This window comes from Sitophilus oryzae, unplaced genomic scaffold (genome assembly GCF_002938485.1).
Source record: "Sitophilus oryzae breed Bouriz unplaced genomic scaffold, Soryzae_2.0 scaffold_1146_pilon_pilon, whole genome shotgun sequence".
NCBI lineage: Eukaryota > Metazoa > Arthropoda > Insecta > Coleoptera > Curculionidae > Sitophilus > Sitophilus oryzae.
The window spans coordinates 437,594-463,794 of NW_022145778.1; the positions used below are offsets into that span (position 1 = coordinate 437,594).

Consider the following 26,201-nt stretch of genomic DNA (forward strand, 5'->3'; position numbering starts at 1 on the left):
ATCTTTATTTTTTCTCGGTCGTAAGTTCTGAGAAATTCCTTAGAATGTCTTGGACCATTGGATGATTCTCATTCCAGGTTACGGATGCAGTCTTCCAGGTTCTTGTAAGCAGAACGGTTTTGGTCCAGTTACTAGAGTGTTCGCTCCTTTTCAGAATTTTTTTCGAGTATCTTAGACCCTTTGAGGATTCCCTTTCTAGGTTACGGATGGAGTCTTCCAGATTCTTGAGTTCGGCTTTAAGATGGTTACTTGGGAAGCAGAACGGTTCTGGTCTAGTTAGTGAAGCATTTGCTCCTTTTGTAGCTAAATCGTTTGCTTTTTCATTGTCTTCTATCTCTTGGTGCGCTAGCACCCAGAGTAGGAGGACTTTATTTTCTTTGCCTAATTTGTTCAGCTTCTCTAGACATTCTTTGGCCAACTTCGAATTGATGGTTACTAAGTTGATCGCTTTTAGTGCTGCTTCACTCTCGGGTAAAATGGCTATTTCCTGTTTCCGATAGTTCCTATCTAAGATAAATTGTACGCATCTTTCGATAGTGTAGATTTCTGCCTGAAGGTTGCCTGGGTAGATCCATTGTTTCCATCCCTATCCCTGTCCCGGCTGGTCTTTTACCTGTTGAGCAAACGTTTCTCTATTCTAATCCTTTTTATTGCACAATAATACAGTGAAATGTTTCTCAAATTTGTACATTCTTTGTATGTCATCCACTGGGAGTTAGAGAAGTGGAATTTTCCTTTTGAGAGTGTTCTAAGCCCCTGAGCTAACAATTCTTCCAGAACTGTTTCCGTCAATGACCATTCTAATCATTGTCGCAATGACATATCTCCCGACGACAATGTGCAGTGGTATTAGATCTAGAATGACCTCCATTGCTGCTGTTAAGCTCATGATCATGTTCTCATGGCACCTCTAATGCAGATGTATGCCAGTCTCTCTACTTTCTACAGATTTTGTTTTGCTGTACGTTGCTCTAGTTTTGTGTGCCAAGCAACTGTTCTAAAGGTAATCGCGGGCCTTACTATAATGGTATACATCCAGCGCAAAATGTTAGGGGTACAGGTGTGAAACAACGGCGAATACAGATTCTGTGGGGAAAATGGGAAAACACCAGAACACCTTATCACTGAGTTCGCCGAGACGACGACCATTCGTGCCATGAACTTTGGTACGGCTGATGTCGAGGATGGAGAGCTGGCCTCTATTTACCACCAGTCTTCTGCATATTATGAGACACTTTGTGACTTTGCTGGTAATGTTCTTAATATACCTGTTCCATAGAAGTTTACTATCCAGGGTTATTCCCAGATATTTTACTTCCTGTGATGGCAGTATTTCTTTTCCATCTAGATGGATTCTTTTTTAAGTTTTTCAGACTTCGCATTCTGGCGAATGGTACTACCGCGGTTTTGTCTCAGTTCGGACGCCGTTTTTTTTCGGTCGTATGGTACTATTGCTTACGTGAAAAGTAAAAGTATTTTTTCCGATTTCGCGTAATTTTTCACCAGAAAACAAATATTTTTTATTTTTATTTTGTTGCACTCAAATTTTCCCAAATTCATCTCTGGTGAGTGCCCCACTACCCTTTACCGATTGCGGCGTTTGGAGACACCAATAATAAAACAAAATCACAGAATGTGACTGAAAAACGATAAAGTATTAGATGAAAAGTGACCCTACTAGTTTTCTTATAATACGATTTATAACCTTATCAATATTAAAAATCTTTATTTCTATAAATATAATAACTTGGCAGTTGCACGGCAACTCCCACGTAAAATAAAACAACATCAATCGAGTTATATACAGTAGTTAGTTTATTAGAGCGTTTAGTAAAATTTCATATAAATACAGAAAACACTTATATACTAAGTAAAAGAATTCGTACTAATTTTTACAAAAGACATAGAACTCGTCAAATATACATGATGATTGCTTACTCAATAAATAACATTGTTATATTGATTATGTTAAAGTCTTGATTATACCGTATGATCGAAAAAAAATGGCGTCCATTTGGCTTGGAAATGACGATCGATGACATTTCCCATATAATTTTATATATAAAATGACAGCGATCTTCATTTCATAGCCATCGCTGACGCCGTTTTTATTCGATCATACGGTACATGGTGTATTTAGCTGAGTTTACATTTATATGGTTATTGCACATTTCTAGAAAAGTTCTAATTCAAAGGCACATTCTGCAGATATAGATAAAGATTAATGTAAAGCATTTTGTTTAGAGAACCACTGGCTAAATAATGTTCTTACAGTAGTTGGTATAAAGTTAAACAGTTTGGTTATACCAAAATATCCAGTTTGTCCATGAAATATCACAATATATGGCATTGGTGCTTTGGTTTGGTTTGCTGTCTTCGTCTGGATACTACGGACCATAACGCCATCTGGAAGGCTGCGTCGATATTCCATTGTCTTTTGGCTGACGTTTCGATGAATCCGGAGGCTCCGATTTCTTTTGCTAGTGCTTCACCTTCCTCTGTGGTTACTTTTCTTTGGGCTAATAGATCGATTTTTGTAGCTGGAAGAAAAAAAAAACGAATGTAATGCAGTAATTCACAAAATAAAATAAATAATTTAATAATGTGAAGAATTTTTATATTGTTTAACCTTTTGAATAAAACAAACTAAGGAAAGAGTATAATATTATCTATCTTGTATGATCGAAAAATATGGCGTCCATTTGGCTTCGAAATGAACATCGATGACATTCCCCATTTAATTTTACATATAAAATGGCAGCGATCTTCATTTCATAGCCATCGCTGACGCCGCGCCGTTTGTGCATTAGAGACCATATAATTTTTGACAGTTTTTTGACATTTCAAATGACACATTTGAATTTGATTTGAAATTTTGCGGTTTGGATTTTGAATGTTTGGACTTTTCTCAGCTAATACCGTATGATCGAAAAAAACGCGGCGTCAAGGACGGCTGGGGAATGACAATGGATGATAATTTTTGCATTTTCAATCTCCAGACGTCGTTTACTAAAAATTGACATAAAGCATTATTTTACACAAAAAAATTGTCTCGAATTTTAAACTATACTATCAAATTATTATTTAAAAATCATTTTTACTCAATACAAAAATAAATTACAACATTCTAAGGTCAAGTGGCAGTAGCGACATTAAAAAATAAAGAATAGTACGGGCCAAGTAAATGACCTTTAGAGCTTGATCTGGCCAAAATTATCATCGCTTTCATTTCCCAGCCGTCTTTGACGCTGTTTTTTTTTCGATCGTAAGGTGTTGATTATGTTATGAAATTCCTTTAGTTTTTAGTTTATTTTTTATACTACGTCTATATGTCTATACAGTTGTAGAGGTTTTCTTACTAGAAAAGATATTTGGTTATATCCAGGGTATGCTTTCAGAAAATAAATCGGAAATTAATTATCTAAATCTTGGCCTTAGACAGAGCCTGTTTGATTTTCCCATAAACCATGATTGAAAATATCATCATTTACATATTTATTAAAAATTAAATTATAAGCTACCCTCTTTGGCTCTGGCGAATGAAAACATTATAGTACGAGCTAAGTAAACAAATTAAATTTGATTAAAAACGTGACTTTTTTATTTTTCGGGAGATATTCAATTTATTCGTTAGTTAAAATAGCATTTCATTAGTTTATATTTTTAAATCTAGAGAGAGAAATGAAAAAACGGTAACACCGCATATTCGGTGAAAAATTCATTGACTTAAAAAAGCTATTATTAACATCCCATCTAATAAAATAAAATACAGGGTGTTCCATTAAAAAAACAAAGAAAAATTACTTTATATTTTAGAAAGTTTGGCGTAGAATTTTGAACACCCTGTATGATTTAAGATTACTATATTTATAGCAAAGTAAGTACAGACCATCTAAAGTAAATACCTAATGTAGTTTTGATATCAGGACAGTTCTTGTATTTTTAATATTTTTTTGGATAGGCTAAAAAATATATATTTTTCATTTATTTATTAATATATCTCTGAAACTAAAGCAATATATTTATTCATATCTTAAGAATAAAGTGATCTGAAAGGACGCCAAAAATGCAATGATATACAGGATGTTCCATTTAAAAAAAATCATCCCGATCCACTAACACTTTTTTGAGCCACCTTATAGAAGTTAAAATATTTTCCTGAAATACATCCTAGTACATACTTTAAGTTTGCACTTGAACAAAATTCTTAGGTTTTTTTTATTCTACGAGCTACAGATGCCCGACACACTATTTCCGGTCCCTGTAGAAAATACTTGAATCAGGGAAGTATGACAATAACTGAAAAATTAATTGGTCTTAATCATTCCAGATCATTTGGTCAGTCATCCACAAGGTCCGACCGAGATCGGTCGGTCTCGGTCTCGGTTACAGTCATTCTCGGCGAAAAATCAGGCCGAGATCTCGGTCTCGTTCTCGGCATAAAAAGGCCGAGATTATCGGCCACGGTCGAGACTGCTCACGATCGTCAAATTAACTTATTATTGAGCGCATCGCTGGCCTCTAGCCGTGTCAGATACTGACTTTACTTAAAGCCCTGAGACTGTATGATGAGTTATAGCTCGTTATAATCACAAGATGAGGGAAACACAATAGATTCGTAAGGTCGCGGTGATTAACCCCTCCTAAACATTCTACATTCTACAACAATTAGGATTAGAGCTTCAAAATAAATAAATGTAAAGTTTTTGATAATCATTATTCCTTTGCCTTTTTATTCAATTTTTTTAGAATTAGAATTAGAATGAATAGCGTCAGGAGGTTAATCACTTCGACCTTACAGATCCATATGTGTTGTTCTTTCTTGAATCATAACCCGCATCATACAGTCCCAGGGCTTTGATAAAACCCAGTATCTGGGACACCATAGAGGGTAGTTCTCCATCTCAATATCAGTCGTACCAAAATTCATGGCACGAATGGTTGTCGTCTCGGCGCGGCTCAGTGATGAGGTGTACTGGTGTTTCACCATCTTCCCCACAGAATCTGCATTCGCCGTTTCTTCTTAGTTTCAATCTACTGAGGTGTTCATTGAGGAGACAGTGTCCTGTTAAAAACCCCGTGACAATATGAAGATTGTTCTTACTCAATACTCAGGAAGATCTGTGATTTTTCTTGATCATTAACCCTTCTAAGAAATTTGTTGCTTGTTGCTCTAAACCCACTAGCAGACATTGAGACAATAAAGTTAGACCATTGCAAGATTTCCATTCCAGTTTGCGCCCTGGAATCTTTAAAATTCTTGAGTTCCGCCTTGAGTTGGTTTCCACTTGGAAATTCAACGGTTCTGGTCCAGTTTAGTGGAGTGTTCGCTCCTTTTCTAGCTAGATTATTTGCTTTTTTCATTGCCTTCTATCCCTTGGTGAGCAGGCACCCAGTGTAGGAAGGACTTTGTTTTCTTTGCCTAATTTATTCAGCTTCTCTATGCATTCTTTTACCAATTTCGAATTGATTGATACTGAGTTGATCGCCTTTAACGCTGCTTTACTATCAGATAAGATGGCTATTTTACTTGTTTCCGATAGTTCCTATCTAAGATAAGTTGTACGCATCTCTCGATAGCGTAGATTTCTGCCTGTAGGATACTAGGGTAGTGCCCATTGGTTCGGAGTAATTAGCTCTTATTGTCTATCCGATCCCTGTGTCCCAGTATTGGTTTTGGAAGCATCAGTATCCCACTACCAAGTAAAATTTTTGTGGTCTTAATTAACTGCTGGGCAAGCGTTTCGCTCTTCCTTCTTTCTTATTGCTCATTACTACATTGACATGTTTGTCAAAGTTGTACGTTCTTGGCATATCGTCCACTGGGAGTTGCAGGAGTGGTATTTCCTTTTGAGGGTGTTCCAAGCCCCTGATCTGACAATTCTCCCAGTACTAATTCCGTTAAATGACCATTCTAATCATTGTCGCATTGGCATATCTACCAATGACAATGTGCAGTGGTGTTAGATCTAGAATGACCTCCATTGCTGCTGTTGGACAGGTTCTCATGGCTCCTGTGATGCAAACACATGCTAGTCTCTGGACTTTGCATAGGTTTAGCCTTGCCGTCCGTTGCTTCTAGTTTTGTGTACCAGGCAACTGCTCCATAAGTAATCATGGGTCTTACTATCATGGTATACATCCAGCGCAAAATGTTAGGGGAGCAGCCCCATCTATTTCCATTTAGTCTTCTGCATATCATGAGAGCCTTTATGGCTTTGAATGGTAGTGTTCTTTAATGCCTGTTCCACAGAAGTCTTCCTGTGTTGGCAGTATTTCCTTTCCATCTAGTTGGATTCTTTTCAGGTTTTCAGACTTCTTCTGGTGAATGGCACTATCGCAGTTTTGTCTGAGTTGATACTCAGCCCGACAGTCCTACACCTACTTTTTATTCAATAGTATCCCGAAACGAAAAATAAAAACGTTCTGTAACTAATAGGTATGTCTTTTTAAACAGTAGCTGTCACACAAAAGCAGAGTTGTATAAATTCGAATTTAACTTTTTAATAATTTAGCGTATCAATAGGAAAGTAATACGATGTATGAGGCCCGATCCAGTTTAATAAATCTGCCTTTTCTCTACCGGAATGAAAGTTATTTCCAATTGCAGCGCGCATTTCTCCAGAGCTCTGATAGCGAAATCAAACAGAGACATTGCCGTCCGGGCTGCCTGTGGAATTTTGATATCGGTCCAGGTTCAATCGCACTTCGTCCCTTGCCTCCTTTTTTAAAATAAATCCGGAATTTCTTCAAATAATACATCGTACTTTTTTTCGTTTTTGAAATTATATTTTAATTCATTAATTTATTGATGCTTTATTTAAACCTAGCTGATCCAGTTTATTTCGTACTGCTTTATAGCGAAGTGTAGTGAGTTTTTTCAGGGTTGGCATGATTTAAATTATGATTTAAATCGTGATTGAAATCAAGTTATTTTTTCATTTTAATCATGTGATCTAAATCAAAAAAATAATTTTATTGAAACTTTATAATAAATAAAAAAATAACAGTAAAAGTTTATAAAACATGTCCTAGAAGGCTATAAAAACTATTTCTATAACCGATATACTTAACAGTTTATACAGGGTGTCCCAGAAATAAGTGCAAGTATTTTAACTGATACTATAGTTCAACCCCAGAAACATGCCTATGGAAATTTTTTCATAAAAAAATTTTGAAAATTTTTGGAAATTTTTTATTTTTTTAAAAACATAATTTCTTGATAATATGGCAACATAGATATTAGATTAAATTTATTATATATATAAATGTATATAATAAAAGAAAGAAAATCATAGAAAAGATCCAGTGCTTCTCAAAATTTTAGCAAAAATCATTTTTTTTTGAAATTTTCAAAGTAAAATAACTCCGTTATTTTGGACTTATTTGAAAAACGATAAAGAGAAAAATATGTTTCTTTTTATCGAGATCTAACACCTCTCAAAATACTTGCGCTTATTTCTGGGACACCCTGTATAGTAAATCAAAAATAACTGTAAATGTTATAAAACTATATAAAATATCTTATTCATCAATTTAAATGTTGTGCCGATTTTGAAGTAATTTCGTGTGAATCCATTAGACTGCTGAATCAAGGATTTATTTTAAAATTTATGTATAAGTGACAAAAATTTCTGTTCAAATATATATCATTTTCAAAGTCTAGTGTAGAACTAGGTTCTTCTAATATAGAGACTATATTATCGTCATTCCCGAAATCTATAATCGTCAAAAATATTTTGTTTTTTTTTTTACGGTTGGGGTATGTTTCCAAATTCCTACCGACATCGACATTTTGATCTGCAGTAAGTACTTTACACTTTGACATTAGATAATACATACTAATTTCATTCTCGACTTAAGACTATATCCGAACAATAGTGTATTGTTTTATTATGATGTATGAGTAAAAATATATACTTTTTTGACGATGCTGTACCTTTGATGTACCATCGTAAACTATTCCGACGTTACAGGGAGGCACAAAAGTACATTTTACTCCGAATAGAACATAACTTTACAAATAATTTTTAATCAATTACAAAACATTGCAAATAATATAAACAGTAATCGAGCAACAATTTGTACACTCGTAGAATTTGACACTTAATATCAGTTTAATAATATATTTTGTACTATTTGTGCTTAGACTTAACAGTGCTTTACTTTTATGCCTAGACGTTAAATCTAACAAAAATTAATATTTTTAAGACGTTTGAAAAAAAAATCCTCTTTGATCTGAAGCTTTTGCGGAATATATTGGTGACCGATGTGGAAAAAGACACGCGCCGTAGAATTGTTTAATGTTACTGGTATCAGGTAGAGTTATAAAGATTTAACCCTGATTTAACCATTTAGGATAGGTCTTTAATTAGAAATAAGTCCTGGTCATTTTGAGACAGAGATTGAGACAGAGAAAAAGAATTCTCGGCCGAGACCGAGACACGATGCAATATTTATTTAATAGTTTATTATATGAAAAAAACATCTGATAATAATGTAATAAATACGTTATTTTCATACAGGAACTTCTTTTAATAGAATTTAATACTATAAGAGTGCATATTAATAAAATTAGTTTTTTCAGTTTAAAAAATAATTTCTCAGAATTGGGTCTTTTTCAAATTATGTAGTATTTCATAATATTCTTTCTATTCTAAATAGTTGTCTGCAAGAGACGCTTGTTGATAGCGCAGACTAGAAATTTATAAGCTGCTGGTTTCAGAACTCTGTATGGAGGTGAATAATTAACACTCAAAAATTTTACTTATTAGTAGGATAGACGAGTAATTTATACAAAGACAATTCTGTTAAATTTATAAAACTTACATTAATAAGACACTAACATCTAATATTTCGTTCATTGTTTTCGTGCATTTTGGGAAAAAGTTACAGAGATGATTTTTTTAAACACACATTTTTTTATTTTTGTATGTTCGTATTAGAAGCATATAGAAAAAATATTGTACTAATATACTTAATTTTGAGTTACTACAAGCCTTGTATATATTATAAACAAGGCTACAAGCCAATAGTCACAATCTCTCTAAATAAACACATAAAAAATAATTATACAAGCTGTCAAGTCAAGACTAGTTTTTAACCAGTTACCTATATTTAAATTTATTCAAACCTGAATAAATTTCCATACAATGGAGACTGGTAATACTAGATTTTAGTGATAATTTTATTCCTAATCTCTTCATAACATTTTGTTATTCCGCATGTATGAATACATTAATCTTATTTTTATTCAAATTAATGCTATTGGTTGATAGGATAAAATATGATCATTAATTATTATACAAAAAATATAATATTCCTTGTTATTTTAAGTGGTAAATTTGATATTTCCAAAAAGACCCTTAAAAACGCGATCTTTTCCTCAAATTACAAGCATCCCTAACTGTTATAAAAAAAGAGATGATAATTTTAGGTATATTAAAATATTTTTTCATTAAAAAATAGCGGAGGAGTTATTTTATGAGACACTTAATTTTAACAGTAGTCTTTTTATTACAATGGTATATTATAATTGTTTTTTAGGGCACTTTAACAACTAAGAAAATGTCTAAATCAATAGCAATACATGCTACTAAATAGCAAACCTGATGATGAGTAGATAGATACTTACCTACTAAAATTATGTTGGCTTTGGCTCGACATCTTTTGAGTTCTGGTGCCCATGTTAGAGAGATGTTTTCAAAAGAATTCCTTTCTGTCGTCGAATAACATAGTAGGAAAGCGTCTGCCTGGAAAATAAAAATACAATCTCTATACATTTCCTCTTAGGCAAATCTAAACATTTTCCTTAGGCAAAATACAAACAGTATTAATAGACAAATCTTAGACTGTGTTCCGTTGTAAAGTACAATAAGAAGCGCTTCCTATTATTATTATTAGGTATTATTCGAGGAATAGAAGCATTTTTAGAAAAGCAATCAAACGATAAACACGATACTGAGACCATAAAATAACAAACTAGGCTGAGACTATCAAAATGTTGATCTAATAACACTTCTTCTTTTACTTATTACTTTTAAGGTTGCCCCTGTAGGAGTTCTTGGGGGATGGACTGCTAACTGTCTTTCCAATTCCATCTTTTTGGAGGTCTTCCCGGCTGTCTCTTACCCATGGGTTTCCCTTCCAGAGCTATGCGTGGTAGCCCGTTTTCTTCCATGCGTTTTACGTGCGCGAACTATTGTCTTTTTCTTTGCCTACCCCATCTCACTGCGTCCTGTATTCCACATTGCTGTCTGATATTTGTGTTTCTAATTCTGTCTCTTCTAGTCTTCCCCATTATGGTTCTTAGGTTCTCCATTTCACCGACTCTTAACATGCTTTTGGTCTTGTTTGTTTCCTCTCGGATTTCTATGCCGTATGTCATTATTGGTCTGATGCAGGTATAATAAACTTTTCTAATAACACTTTGACGTTGAAACTACCTTAGGATCGAAAAAAAACGGCGTTCAGTTGGCTCGGAAATGACGATGATGATCCATGACTTCACTGGGGAGTCGTTTCTTCTTCACTGAACATTTTTTTTATTAGAATGGTCATAATGCAGACTGTATTAGATTGTATTTATTATATTTTTGCTAATATCTTTGGTTTGAAAATAGATATTAAGATGCGATTTTCACTAACTTTTTAAACTTTTATTCGTCCTTATTATCACCTAAAATTACATATCTATACCACTCTATACTATTGTATTCAAATTTTTTGAAAAACCGCGTAATGTAGGTTAAATTGTAAAACAGCTCCCCCTAGCAACTACAGTCAAATGCTTTTATTATTCTTGTTTATATGGTTAATATACAGGGTGTCCCAGTTCAAACGAAACAAGGCAATTTAAAGGCATTTCTGGTGTGAAAAGGACAAAACGGTGAAACACGACAACTTTATTTTCGGAGGGGAAATAAGATACGACTATTTTTGAAGCCCCTAATTCAAACCCCATGCGGGGGTGACATCTACCTTTAAAATCTTAAATGTAATGCGGGGTCGAGTAGCACATCATTTGAAAGGTTATTAAAGCCTCTTTTCACCGCCGGCCGTCTCACTTTTGGAGTTTTTGTCACATTTGGTGGAATCGGGCTGAAAAATAAACTTTTCATAAATTGATGATGCTTTGATATTTCATTAATGGCACAGGAATCGAAATGGGGTCTAAAATAAGAAATTTAGATTAAATCAACAAGATTTTGCTTAATGGATAATACACAAAAAGTAGTGCCCTGCTTTGAAACAATTGTGGCTATTTACTGTTCTGCAGATGAAAAATGTACATTCATCCTAAAAGCACATGTTGAAAAGAAGATGTGTACTAGCCGATAAGAAACAAAAATGTAATGTAAGTTTTTGGTAAGTAAAAAATTGTTTCTATTAATATCTTATCTTATAACTTATATTATATATTATATCTTATCTTCTTTTGAGGCAGTAAAAAATTAAGCAGCTAAATCTTTTTCATTTTGTCATTCAGTTTGGAAGTATTCTTAATATTTTGTACGGCTTAAGCTTGAGTTTCATGCATCCGTTGTCCGATGATACGATGATACGATATTAATTTTTATTGGTTGAATTTAAAAACTTCGATTGGTTAGAAACGGTTAACCAATCGAAGCCTTTAAATACAACCAATGAAATTAATATCGTATCAACGTATCGTCGGACAACGGATGCATGAAAATCAAGCTTTACTGTTCTTAGTATTATCGTAAGAGTATTTAGTATTATTGTGAATTGACGTGATGGTTTATTCTACTGCAGATAAAGTTGAGATAATTAAAACTTTCTTTAGGCATGACAGATGTGGCAATAGAACGGCACAGTTATTTAATGACCGACATCTAGATGAACATGTCAATAGAAAGTACGTGCTTTAATTAGTAGCTAAATTTAGAGAAACTGGAAGTGTTCTTACAAAGAAGCGAGAACTTCCACCTGGTGTAGTTAACAATGAGGCGATGCAAGTAGTAGTTCTAGGACAAATCTATGCCGAACCAAGAATGAGTATTAGTCGATTGGCAACAGCCACAGGAATAAGTTAGTAATAATAGTAGTGTTCACAGGATACTAAAGTTTCACAAATTCCATCCTTACAAACCTCATTTGGTCCAAGAATCGAACGAAGATGTTTACAACAGGCGATTACAATTCTGTGAAGAACTAAGTGAAATGCTCATTGCCACTCCACATCTTCTTTTCAACATGTGCTTTCGGATGAATGTATAATTTTTTCTCAATGGAACAGTAAATCGCCACAATTGTCGCTACTGGTCTGATACCAACCCTAGAGAATTCCTTGAGGTTCATACTCAGTACCCTGAAAAAATTAATGTGTGGGCTGGAATCTTTGGCGACTGTCTAGTTAGCCCGTTCTTTCTGGATGAAAATCTAAATGGAAATATGTATCTGGATCTTTTGGAAAATGCCATAAATCCCAGCATTACACAAATAACTGAGAATGAAGATCACTATGACAAAAATCAACTTGTATTTCAACTCCATCTTGCTCCTCAACACTACGCTGTACGTGTGCGGCAGTATCTTGATGACGGCAGTTTCACCGTTTTGTCTTCTTTACACCAGAAATGCCTTTAAATTGCCTTGTTTCGTTTGAACTGGGACACCCTGTAGAGTAAAAAAACGCTCTTTTAAACGAGCCCTAGTTCGTTGGATTCCGATTACCCAGTCCAGAGTTACTAACATTTAAATAATAGCCGATGTAAATTGTTTTATTAAATGACGCCATTGTTTATAGTATACCGTATCTCGGAAAATTTTTGAAAAAATTCCATTTTCTTATTTACCATAGCAGTTGCGCCCTTTACTCGCCATTCTACAAACTAGAAAATAAGTACCAGCAATTTTTCATATCCTCTTTAGTTATTAAGTACTTTTTCTACAGGCTCTATGGCTAATATTTTCCGTGATATAGCCGAGAGCTATTCTTAGTAAAACACCCGGTACATAAAATAAGTACTGTAATTGTAATAAGTTTTTAAGTATTTTAATAAAATGAAAAGCTTTGTCCCAAAAAGTACAATATGTAAAGAAAAAAATATAACAGTTATTTCGACGAATATCTTATAAGTTCTCTAGGTTTACGTCTTTCTCTGAGCCTAAGGGTTCTAAGGAATGTACTTACGAATCTATAGGCCATCCTGCGTAGCTTGTCGTATTCCTCTTGACCCGCAGTATCCGACAGTATAATGGTGTAGGGCTCGTAATTGATAGGAATGGTCATCGAATATTCATCGAATCTGTCCAAAACACACGAAATACACAAGATCAATTCCAGTTAAACGACTATTTCGATGATTTTTTGATAAAAAATGTTTCTATTATACAGTGGAAAAATGCTTCTTATTTATCACTTAAAATCTCTTGTAAAGCTTTAATTTTTTACAGAAAAAATGGTATTTAATATGGTATGGTAGAAAAAACATTTTTGTATAGAATATAATTTTACTCAGTTTTATACTCACATCGTAGGTACATATCTGTCATCAAATTTTTTGTCCTTATAAACAATGAGTAGACAAGTCTTTCCGGTATCTCCATCCCCGACAACTGTTATTCTTATAATGTTGCTTGAACTCTCTGACTTCTTTTTTCGTGTGCTTCTTACAGACATCTTATCACCGCCCTCTTATTTAGTGACTTTTCTTCTCATTTAGCAGTAAATTTGATTCTGAAATGGAAAAAGGAGATACCTACCGATAAATAAATCGTTCGATCAAGGAAAAAAGGCGTCGCAGTAGCCTCTCAAATGACAGTCGATGGTAATTATTGTCAGGTTGAACCCTATGTGTTGTTTAATAACACAATTATTAACACAAAATGACAAAATTGACATAAAAGCTTTTAAAACTGTTCAGAAATGAATATTTAAATGAAAAAATTGGCGCTGGGAGGCACGTAGAGCCCATAGTATGTGTATAGCCCCCCCATATGTGTTAATAAAAAGTTGGTAGGCAGTTCTTTCAGTTTCAAAGTAAAGAATTTTTTCAATTTTTTTTATCTCAAAAACTGCGACTTTGACTGATTTTGATGTTATTACAAATTTTGTTGCAAATATTTTTCCTAATCTTTAATTGAAAACCGCATTTCGCTAGCTACTGTAATTTTGGAGTTACGATTTTTTAAAATTTTTATCCCCCTCCCATACCCCCTTACCAAGCTCCCACCCCCACCAAAAACTAATAGCCAGATTCTCGGCTGCCATAGTATTTTTGTGCCAAATTTGGTTAAAATCGGTTTAGCGGTTTTTGAGTTATCGTGTTACAGACAGACGGACAGACAGACAGACACCATGAAAATATTTTGTATTTAGGTCATTTATGAATCATTACAGTTGAGGGTTGGAACCTTTGGTGTTACACAGCAAAATAAAAACACTAAATCACCACAATACACCAAAACACTTTTACTTTTACACTGGACGCGCGTTTATAATATATGAAAATTCAGTTTATAATCATCTGCTGATGATGCTAACATGGTTAGCGAAACGCGTGTCCAGTGTAAAAGTAAAAGTGTTTTGGTGTATTGTGGTGATTTAGTGTTTTTATTTTGCCATTTATGAATCATTTATGAAAATCTACCATACGATCGAAAAAAACGGCGTCAGCGACATGTAAAATTAAATGGGGAATGTCATTGATGTTCATTTCCAAGCCAACTGGAAGCCGCTTTTTTTTTCGATAATACGGTATTTAGTTAAAATAATTTTTTGAAAATAGATTTATCTCTAGACACTTTTTTTCCTTTTTTCTAAATTAAATATTTTTATCAAATTTTGACAAATTATTATTACCTTAACTTTAAATGATTAATGTGTAAACCCAAAAAATATTACCGATTTCTATTTCAAAAGCCACTCTGACGGAGGTTTTTTAGCGATTATATGGTTCACAGAAAACATCCGAAATTCGTACATGAAAACTAGGCTTTATTTTTAATTTATCAACTTTGACAAGCTAATAAATGTCTACATCGATTTGCTTTGCTAAATTTTAATCACGCTGAGTTCATCAAAACACACAAGTAATATCTCAGAAAATCACGGATGTAGAAAATTACTAAAATTAATATTATCGAATAAATTTTTAGGGGAGTTCATACAGAGTTAGTCTTAAATAAGTGCAAATATACACGCTTTCTTGTAAATTAGTCGTTTAGATGTAATCTATATATGTGAGTTCGTGTAGAAAATTAGTCAGAAAATGTAATTTATATTGCTACAAATTTGTAATTTATAAGTAATAATCATGAACATCAGTGGCGGCTCGTGGCCCTTTGTAAATTTGAGTCAAAGCAATAACCCCATGTAGGATATTAATAGAAAATAAAACCTCAAAAGATGTGAAGAATTTTTACTAGATGTAGGTATATTGAAAGTGAAATTTTGCTTAACCTACTGCACTCGGAGAGTTGTCACTGATGAAAACTTCACAAGACTTCACTTCTTCACAGAAGCTATACCGGGTGTTTTTCAAAAGTGGCTCGCTCCTATAACTTTGTAATTTTTTAAGAAAAAAAAAACGAGATTTGGGATATTAGTATATGACATATAAATCCAGATTGATTGATGTATTCAATTAGTTTCGGTCACTTCCTGTTTCACCGCAAATGAATGATACACTTTTTGATTTTTAGATGGGGCTCTCGGTATTTTTTTTTTCTTTATTGATATAAAATGACATTCTCAATAAAATGACATATCATACGTTAACTTTTGACATTTTCGCTTAAAAAAATTGTATTGTATCTAGAATGTCATGGCTGTGTTAAAACTAATTCTTGATCAAAGAGCCTTGGAGAAATAGATTTGATCGTTTAATGTTTTTCGTGCCTTTTTCGGACCAAATGGTATTTTTAATCGTAACTCATTTTTTTTCAAATGAAACGAGAGTGGCTCATTAGCATGTTTGGAAAAAGTACTTTTTTACGAATAATTTATTAGTACGTAGTGTTTCTAGTTAAATTGTTGTTATATTTACTATCCAAATAAGAAAATGTCAATACGTCTAAAGTTGACATATTGACATTTATTTATTGACCTGCAAAAATGTCAAAAGTTGACATATGCTATGTCATTCTATTTAAAGTGTCATTATTTATAAAAAAAGTAAAAAATATCGAAGGCACCGCCTAAAAATCAAATATTTTAGCCATCATTTCCGGTAAAAAAGGAAGGGAACGAGACTAACTGAATACGTCAATCATTCCCGATTTATATCACATACTAACATACTAAATTTCGTTTTTATCTAAAAAATAAAAAACTTATGAGGGAAGCCACTTTTGAAAAACTGACGGTATAGATGACCTGTAAAGGTACTATTATTTTCTTATCATTTAGAAATGTTGTTTGATCTAATTTATATGAAAATATTTTACGATATTCTATGTAGACTTTTCAATGCTTAAAAAAAGGTCAAACAATATTTGTATAGAAAAATGTGTACAATAGTTCTAATTTTTAAGAACTAATATTATATCTGCAAAAGATCATAAAGAATTTTATCTTTATTCGAAAACTCGATAAGACTATCTTCACGCGTAATTCTTAGAAAAATGACTAAAAAATTATATTAAAATACACATATTTTTTGTCTGAGTATAAAATATCATACTAAAATTGAAAAACGTGACAAATGAATATATTATGTATACTATACATCTCACATAATACTGGGTACAGGGTATCCCACAACTCTCATACCAGAGGTTTCCTATTTGAGGTAACATACAAAGTTTCCTTCTTTAGTCTAAGGAGGAGTCAAATTCTCAAACTCTAGTCTTTTTTATAACATATGCGGAAAATACAGGGTGGTTCCTAAATAAGTTCAAATATTTTCAGGGCTGGTAGATATCAATAAAAGAAACATATTTTCTTTACCTTCTTTCAAACAAGTCCAAAAGAACTGTGTTATTTTACTTTGAAAATTTAAAAAAATATATTATTTTGCTTAAATTTTGAGACTCTTCTGAATTTAATCTACTATCTATGTTGCCATATTATCAAAATATTATGTTTTTTACTTAAACATTTTAAAAAATCCATAATTTTTTTTGAAAAATATATTTTCAAAAAAAAAATTCGCGTTAATAACCTCATAGACGTGTTTCTGGTGTCGAAATATACCACCTCTAAAAATATTTGCACTTATTTAAGACACACCCTGTATAGTAGGGCACAGTTTAAAACTATTTTCATAGATACACAGGTGGTGATTAAAGAGGTGGTTTACTAAATAAAATATTGTGTATTTCTTTTGTCCCTCAGTGGATTTGTTATAAAATTCTCTTTCCAAAACTTGGTGTTCCCAAATACCATTTAGTATATACAGGGTGAGTACAAATTAAATTAAGGTCCGTTATTTTAAATAAAACATCCTGTATTTTAAGTGATAATCAACACATTTTTTATCTAGCATTTTCTATATCTAAAATCGATATTTATTGAACATTTTCTGATTTTTTTTAATAAAACACATGATTTGCATTTGGATTTTTAGTAGTCATTCTTCATTAAATATCTGCAACAGAAATTGGACTTTAGTAGAAAACATGTTATTTTCATTATAAATGTTTCATTTAATCAGAAACTAATATTTAATGAATTAATAAACATTATTTATTGCTTTGATGCAGCTTGAAATTATCAGTGGAAAACAGAAAATTTGTGAATCAACTTCAATTTTGGATAAAAATATAAATTGGATAAAAACTACATTTATTTATGATGATGAACAAAATACAATACAAACTTTTGACTAAACTTGTACATACCATCCCTTGTTTAGGATACCATATAACATACAATATATTATAGCCATTAGTATAATCTATTAGTTTTACAAAAGACTATTATAAAATACTGGAATTTTTGGGATGTAAATTTTATATCAAATTGCCTGAAGAAAAAAATATAGTTCCCATTTAAAAAAACTACAACTTAGTATAAAAATGTCAAGTTGCCACATTTATTTATTTATTTCCTGATATTGTCATTCTTTTTGACAATTAAGTTTTGCATTACAAGTTTTTGGCTCGGTTTTTGGTTTAAATAAATAATGTTGTGATACTTTAAACCTAAAAATGTTTACTAGCAGACCTTGCAGTCGACCATTTTTCTTTTTAGAACCTCTTTTAGTGTGATGTGTACAAGATAGCTTAATAGCCGTAAAAAACTCATTCCAACTTTATTAGAATATTTTGAATGGGAAAGCGGTAGTAATGGCTCTTTATGTCCCTTAAGTGCTGTTAAAAAGATGATTTTTGTTGATGTAAATAATAACTGTTTATATATTTATAATTAATTTATTTTTGTTTCCTAAAATATTTTGATTAAAAGAAAATATGTAAAAGTGGGCAACGTTGTGCCGGTCAAGCTTAATCACGTGACTAAAAGTTTATTTGGGATGAACTGTATTTTTGAACACCCTATAACTATTAAAATACATATTTTTAAAATGTGCATTATATTATCTCCATATTTTATAAAAAATATTGAAGTAAAAATCTCAAACGAGAATAATATTATCGAAACGCTAGTTCATCCTGTATATGTACTTACTCCTTAGTTACAGGTGTTATGACTAATGTTATGTATTATTGCTACTTACTCTACAACACCTTATAGAGATTATCCCAACTTATAAGTTACGCACTCTATATATTTCAAGCACCCGACACACTACAATTCAATACAACCACTTTCAAAACAACCACTATCCAACAAAATATTTTTTTACCTTCTGTACTCTGTCATTGATACAGGAAAACCTTACAAAAATGAGGAAGCAAATAATTTTTTCTATTACGTGTCAACAGAACAAATTTTTCACCAAGTTACTTTAGCAATATCAAACACCTTCATTGATAAGATAAGATTCTATTGTAACTTGTGATAAGATTCGGATACTAGGGCAGAATTAATTATCTACCAACAAACAATTATTGTTCCTCCTAATTATTATTCATAAAATAGGAGAGACATTACCGATCAAAAACTAATGGTAAAACATTTAAAATACAATGAATTTTCATAAAACGAAAGAGAAAAATTTTATCATATAATTCGTGACAATTTGTTTATTTAGAAAGAACTGAAATGTTTTGTGGTTTCTGAATTGTTGGTTTCTAAAAAAAGACTGACCTAATATGTGAATTAATGGTTTAATAAAGTAGGTAATCTCATAAAAAATAATAAATAATATTTTAACCGCATAGAAATTAAGTATGTAATAAAGTATAGAATAGATGATACATCTTGTATGTTAAATCTAAAAATAATAAATGTTTCTTAGATCTCTGTTCATTTTAATTAAAAAAATAATAAACTCTTCATGGATTAGTCTACTTACTAAACGAATAATCTGAATTACATTATTGACGCCACCTATTAAGCAGAATCAAAAGCACGACACATGGATTCTTTGTAAATAAATATAATCAATCTCAATTACTTCGCACTACTGCGCCTAGATAACGCTATTTTTATTTATTCATGTCAAAAGCAGTTGCATTAGGCGGGTATTACACGATAAAATTTCTTTGTCAAAGATCTTTTATAAAAGATATTTGATGAAAAATTTGACGTTATTAATATACAATATTTTATGAAATCACACATATTACACTGTCAAATTCTTCATAAAATATTTTTAAATAATATTTTGACAAAGAAATTTGATGTGTAATAGTAGCCCTAAAAGGAATATACCATCCTGGACACTTCATCTGCGTACTCTGTATTTTAATGCATGCGACAGAGGTAAATATAAATTACCGGTTGATAGACAGAGAAAAAATAAATAGCGGCATACAGCGTTGCCGGTTTTTACGTGTGTAGAAAAAAATTACCTATTTTAAAAACTTTCATGTATACTACTGAAATGAAGATAATATATTTAAGCTAAATATAATATATTACAGCTGTAGTAAAATGAGTAACTAATTGTGAAAAATAAGTTCAAAACCTAGATGCAAAATTTTTCGTAAAGGCCTACTTCAGCGGTTTGAAATTTTGATGCAAAATCCGGCAATATCTACAAGAGGAAACTACAAGGGGGCGGCTGGCACTTGCTTGGGATCATCCTCCCCAAGTGGCACACCTACCACCTTCTCCAGCAAGGGTCGGGAGCCTACCTCTAGACCCAATAAGCGACACAAGCTACCGTTTCATCTACCCGGCCTGCGTCAATCAGGCGGGCTAGACGATCCTCTGAGAGTAGGTCTTAGCGGAGTAGAAGTACGGAGATACCTCCGACTGCTCCACGAAGAACTTGCTCCAGAGGAAGCAAAAGCGAAAACACTCCTCCGAAAAGGGGAGAGTAAAGAAACCAAGAAACAATCTGACTCATCTCCATCAAAGGGCAAGAGAGGGAGCGAGAACCTCTCACCTCTTCTACGGCAGGGAGAGAAAAAAGCCAGGATGGAAAGCCGTCCAACACCGGGAGGCAAACAGGGACGTATCGCAGCTATTGCTGGACAAGTGAAAATGGCGGTACTGCCAAAGGATTTCCCAGAGGTTGCTCTGACCACTGACCAGCAAACGTCTCTAGAAGAGGCTATACTGGACGAAGTAGTGGCGATCGGATCGCAACACGATCTACAAAATGTAGGTCATTGGGTTTTGCGGGGATACACTTTCGGGTGGGCATGATCCTCATGGATTGTGTATCTCAAGAATCGGCGAATTGGTTGGTGGAAATCGCACCTAAGCTTAAAAATTGGCAAGGGCCGAAAATTGTTGCAGTGAAGGGAGAAAACATCCCTAAAGGGGCGGCCATCACGGTCTTTCTGTCGAGGAGCAAGGGGAAAGACACCATATACCTGCTGAGCCTTATCCAGGGTCAGAACTTCAATGTAAGGACATCGAGTTGGCAAGTCATCAACTCGAGGGAGGAGGGTATGGTCAGGTTCTCACAATAAGAATTGACCTCAAATCCAAGGAGGCAATAGAGAAAGAGGGACATATCCTTTATTATAGATACGGGACATCACAGGTATCAGGTCTAAGGATAGACCAAGTTAAAGAGGTGGAGAAAATGGAGACAGATCACGGGTTTGGTTTGGCAAGCTCCTCGACTGTGAAGGGCGGCACGGAGGGCCAAACTCCAACCACAAATTAACTATAACAGATGCGAAAGAACACCTAATTCCGCGTTCAGGTTTCTGTGACCTTCAGAAAGAGTTCATAGACAATCCGCATCAATGTATAGTTTGGGTGAAAATAATCTGCACTAATATGTTATCGAGGCATATAATCTCACAGTAATTTAATAGATTACTCGTCATATTATATCAGTTCGTAGGAGATTAGGAAAAAAAATATATTTATACTATAAAAAATTAATTTATTTAACAAAATTTAATTAAAGATGTGACAAAATAGTTACTTTTCTATTGGTTCTATCGGACTTTTTTCGACTATATAAATCTTTATTTGTAAACTTTAATGCATAAAATATTTTCAATCTAATAAATAATTTAATGATGTAAATAAGAGGAAATTTCTCACATGGTTGGTCAAATTCTATAGTTTTCATTATATCAAACAGCCTCTGAGTGTTTTCTTCAGTGCAAAACTCATCAAAATTTAATATAAATAATTTTTCCAGCCTGGAAATAAAATGAACAAATTTTTCCACTTTCATGATCAAAGGCTTTTAAATGGGTAAATAATTTCGAGTTATCCAGAGATTCGGATTCTTTTGCAAATTTTAGACAAATATCACATTGATGTATTTGAAGACCCTTTTTAATGATAAAGTCAAACATAAATAAAGGCATTTTGAGTTGAAAACATTTCTCAGAGGCTTTTTGATATAATGAAAACTATAGAATTTGACCACCTATGTGAAAAATTTCCTCTTATTTACATCATTAAATGATTTATTAGATTGAAAATATTTGTATTGTATATAAAATATTGTAGATTAAAAATATGTATTAAAGTTTACAAATAAAGATTTATATAGTCGAAAAAAGTCCGATAGAACCAATAGAAAGGTAACTATTTTGTCACATTGTTAATTAAATTTTGTTAAATAAATTAATTTTTTATACTATATCTTATTTTTCCTTATAAATAAACACATTTGTATCCCATTTTAAATAAGATATACAAATTACCAAAACTTAGAAATAACAGTTCAAAAGTTCAACAAAAATCCTACACGCGTTTTAAAAAAAAAACATATAACCACGCACTATGTCACTCCAGCAAGCGAATACGACACAGCATGGGTTTCCGGACTAAACGACTGGTGTATTTACACCACTCAATAGGCGTGTCGGGTTTGCCGAACGGTTTCCGATGCAGTCGCTTTCTTTCGCATCTGTTATAGGTAATTTGTGCTCCAACCGTGGAAGGGTGTGTACCCTCGGAGGAAGAACTGTTGTCAGAGGAGGATGGGAAATACCCTGTCCCCTCTACAACAGGGGTATGATGGGTTGTAGACTGTGTGATGACTCAAGGAAGGGGGCACAATAGATCTCTAAGGTCGCAGTGATTAACCCCTCCTCTTACTCATTCTACATTCTACACATTAAAGCCCTGTCAAAGTTGCAAATTTTACCTGCTTATTGCTTTGTATCTGGAAGTATTTTTGAATAGTTTTCCCTTAAAAACTAATCATACTAAAATAGACTAAATTGCTTAGTATATATACAGGGCGAGTCAATTATACGAAACTTATGCGAGCATATTGTTGCTCAATCATTGGTATATACAGGGTGAGTCAAAACTAATGAACTGCACGTATACTTGGTTATTGGTCAATCAATATTATTTTTATTTTTTATAAATTAAAAAAATATTTTTTTTATATAATGATTTATTATATTTAACGGATTCCCTCTAGTTTTATATATATTTTTTTGGAAATTTATATGGAAAAACCGGTGCTCTTTTTTACCTTAAAGATACTTTTATCAATTTTTGAATGTTGCAAAAATAAAAAACCTATATTAAAAAAATAAATTTTATTACGAGATTCTTTGTCTTTACAATAAAGTCATATTTTAGTTTTCAGCCTCTACTAAACCTTTAACAAAACCATTTGTACTGTTCTCCAAATTCTTTTTTATATCTTCCAGGAGGCTTTCCACTTCTGATGAAGATTTGTCTTCGAAGGTTTTGAGTTTCAGAAGTGTTTCTCTGATTATTTGATCTCCTTCCTACAAATAGAATAAAATAAAAAAAAAATATTTGAATATATTTTGATTTTTTGGGAAGTAAGGAAATTTTAAATATGTAAAACTTGGATCATTGAACACCTAGACACATCAGTCTGTGTCTACTTAGCAAACATACTACATTCATATAAAAATATCATCACTGTGGGCAAGGAAATACTAGTTCAATTAAAACTTTATTGTTCTCCCTCTATCGTTATTAAATTAATATTGTAGTTTTACTTTACCTCAATTGTTTTCTTCTTCATGGTAACTTCATAGTCATTGATATATTTCATTCCTCTGTCATGTTCCAAGTCTTGTAAATTCTCTGTAGACCACTAAAAATTCAGCATATATATTGAGTGATATAAAATTATATACAGAGGTGTGTAAAAAGCTTTTTTTTATATCAGGTTTCCGTTTGAGTTAAATTAATCAATAAAATTTTATTACTTTAATAAAACAAATACAAAGAAATTAGGGATCGCATTACTGGTTTATCATATTACCGGATAAAATGCCCTAAAAGCGCAGTAAAGTATTACCAGTAGATCGTTTTCCAGTAACGGTAATTTCAGTAATGGTTAAAAAAATAAATGTACACTAGACTAGACGCCAGAAGCTAAATTAGCAAGAACTCACGCAAGAAAATATTAGGCCGAGGAAGAAATCTACCAGTACTGTTGCCACATTTATTAGGATGGTTATAGATCATTACAATATTTCTTTTATAACGTTATTAAAATATTCATCATTCTTAGTATTGTTTTCAAGAATCCCGTAAAAAATAAACTGGTAAATACATGTCAAAAGTAGGTAAATTTTCAATCTCTAAACATAACCTCTGAATGTTACCTTTAAAACGTCATCTGGAAACCCAGCTAATTTGGCGCAGTATATGCCGTAGCTCCTGTCACTTTCTCCTTCTTTGACCTGGTATAATGGAGTGATCGTATTGTCAGTTGTGATGGCGGAAACGTGCAGATTGCCAACCGATGGATACATGTCGCTCAGATTAGTTATTTTGTAAAAGTGTGTGGCGAATAACGAAAAACATTTGATTTCTGTCGCCAAACATCTAGAAAATGAAAAAATATATTTGGACGTAAAAAAGGTAAAGATGTTAAATTATATTTCAAAAAAGTTTGCAACTAGGATAGTTTTTTTAAATCGAATTCTCAACAACTTCCCTCTCTCATGTGTTTAGTTATACTGTCATCTAAACCAGTTTGGTGAATTTTTTTTTGAAAACTGAATAGTTTTTTATGAAATTCGTTGCAAAGTTTTTGGTACATATTGTATATATTTTTCTTACTCTGCTATAGCCCACGCTATTCCACAACCATCATACGTAGACGTGCCTCTGCCTAGCTCGTCAATAATAACCAAGGAATTACTTGTTGCCGTCTGTAAAAAAGCAAAAAAAATATTTATTATCTGACAAACAAAAAGCAAATTTTTTGACATTGTGCGCGTTCAGGGAACACAGCGACTGTTTTTGTCTGTAAAAAGAGACCGTTTAGGGATATCGCTTACTCAGCTACTCAGCCGCTGACCGTCCCTGAACGCGCCCATTACCTATAAATTTAATATATTTTAGTTCATTCCAGCATACATAATTATATACTCTGTGGGCAACTGTTACTTTTGGGAACTTATTAAGTCGGAGTGAGAGAAATGCGACGGTGGCTGTTGCGGCGTTGCCGGTACGCCTTTCCCTATCAAGTAAAGCAAAATCACGATCGCAAACCGCTTATTTTTAAAAGATAACTAGATAAAATCATTAGATATGTTTCTGAGCATTTGAAATGGAATTATAAGGATATCGTTTAGGTGTCCATTTTTTTATATAACGAGAAAACGTCAGTAATCGCGATCATTTAAAAACTTAACTTTTTAACGCATAACACGTCGTAACATAAGAACCACTTTAGATATTGAAACTTTTTTTTATTTTGAAGATCGTATCTTTTACAATATGTTTAAATAAGAAAAAATCGATAAGGTGTTTTTTTTCCATTCAAAAATGTTAAACAACCCATCCATTTACTTTTAATGCATAGCAATTTTCAGCAATCGTGTAACTTTTTTTATTCATAAGATTTTCAGATACTGCCTGCTAAGAAAATATAGCAGAAATGTTAAGAAAGTTTTTGAAAGAGCTACAATCAATTATTTCCAATAGATTTCGAGATATCGATTTTTGAATTCAGAGTTTTAATAGCGCGACCACCGTCGAACACCAACTCAATTCCACTTATTTTTCCAAAAATTCAAGTGTTTCTAACTTGCACTTAAAAATTTGGTTTGGTTTGGCCATAGGGATAATTACAACGATTCGTTAATAAATAAACAAAAATATGTTTTTGCGCAAACTATCCTTTCGATATTTCGAGCCTTCCCAAACACCCACGATTTTTTTTTCTGCGTACTAACTACTGAAAACTAACAACAATCATAATAAAAATGAATCTTCTACACCCTGTATCTGCGAAACTAAGCATTTTCGGACATACATTTACACAAACTTTTTTACTTATTTTTATCTGTAGAATATGCTGCCAAAGTTTTCGGAATACAGTTCGGGTCACCCTGTATAGTAAATCGCTAAATAAAATATAGATGTATTTAAAATAAGATATAATAAGTTGACTGGAAAATGCTAAAAATTCCAGATAAATTCTCATTGGCACGTCTCTGGATATTTTATGAATGAAATCGGTTATGTTTTTAGAAAACTACGTTCCAGTTACCGTTGCCCCGTTGTATCAGACCCGTTTATCAGACTGTAATGTTTGTTACAAATTGGTAGGTAATGTTTCATTAAAAAAATATATAATTCCATTCACGAAAGCTAATTTACAAACGTCAGAGCGAGGCAACTTTCTTATTGTCTTAAGGCTGGTGACGACCCAAATCCCTGGCCCAAACAAAGATAGGCGAATTTATCGACCTGGATAACTGTTACATCAAACCAAATATAGACATACATAGGG

General features: G+C 32.8%; 2 protein-coding genes across 6 annotated transcripts in view; both read right to left on the reverse strand.

Moving 5' to 3' along the window:
- Window positions 1-1,792: 1,792 nt before the first annotated feature.
- Window positions 1,793-18,916, reverse strand: LOC115886692 (ras-like GTP-binding protein RhoL). 3 transcript variants are annotated; one of them, XR_004050933.1, is made up of 6 exons: window positions 18,774-18,915; window positions 13,497-13,702; window positions 13,157-13,271; window positions 9,635-9,752; window positions 2,128-2,540; window positions 1,793-1,986 (listed from the first exon to the last, which is right to left on the reverse strand). XR_004050933.1 is itself a non-coding variant. In XM_030905960.1 (5 exons), exons 2-5 carry the CDS (start codon window positions 13,643-13,645, stop codon window positions 2,335-2,337), a joined length of 588 nt encoding a protein of 195 aa, XP_030761820.1. In that variant the 5' UTR covers window positions 13,646-13,702; window positions 18,645-18,916; the 3' UTR covers window positions 2,192-2,334. The 3 variants fall into 3 exon arrangements, 1 of the variants encoding a protein (XP_030761820.1); XR_004050931.1 differs by having other exon boundaries at window positions 18,645-18,914; XM_030905960.1 differs by lacking the exon at window positions 1,793-1,986 and having other exon boundaries at window positions 2,192-2,540; window positions 18,645-18,916.
- Window positions 18,917-22,995: 4,079 nt separating this feature from the next.
- The window catches only part of LOC115886714 (DNA mismatch repair protein Msh2), a 43,592-nt gene continuing 40,386 nt past the window's right edge, over window positions 22,996-26,201 (reverse strand). For all 3 annotated transcript variants that reach the window (XM_030905988.1, XM_030906001.1, XM_030905996.1), the window contains 4 exons: window positions 24,521-24,612; window positions 24,061-24,283; window positions 23,451-23,543; window positions 22,996-23,205 (listed from right to left, as the gene is read on the reverse strand). In XM_030905988.1, coding sequence (XP_030761848.1) covers window positions 23,050-23,205; window positions 23,451-23,543; window positions 24,061-24,283; window positions 24,521-24,612 — 564 coding nt within the window. In that variant the 3' untranslated portion in view covers window positions 22,996-23,049. The remainder of the gene's footprint in view (window positions 23,206-23,450; window positions 23,544-24,060; window positions 24,284-24,520; window positions 24,613-26,201) is intronic.

What these genes read in the sequence shown, in the direction of transcription:
- LOC115886692 (XM_030905960.1), bottom strand. Translation starts at nt 13,645, where the DNA reads ATGTCTGTAAGAAGCACACGAAAAAAGAAGTCAGAGAGTTCAAGCAAC. An exon ending in GCAGGATGGCCTATAGATTC is followed by an intron (nt 9,753 to 13,156) that starts GTAAGTACATTC and finishes TTTATTTTCCAG; the next exon opens with GCAGACGCTTTCCTACTATG. An exon ending in AGCCAACATAATTTTAGTAG is followed by an intron (nt 2,541 to 9,634) that starts GTAAGTATCTAT and finishes TTTTTCTTCCAG; the next exon opens with CTACAAAAATCGATCTATTA.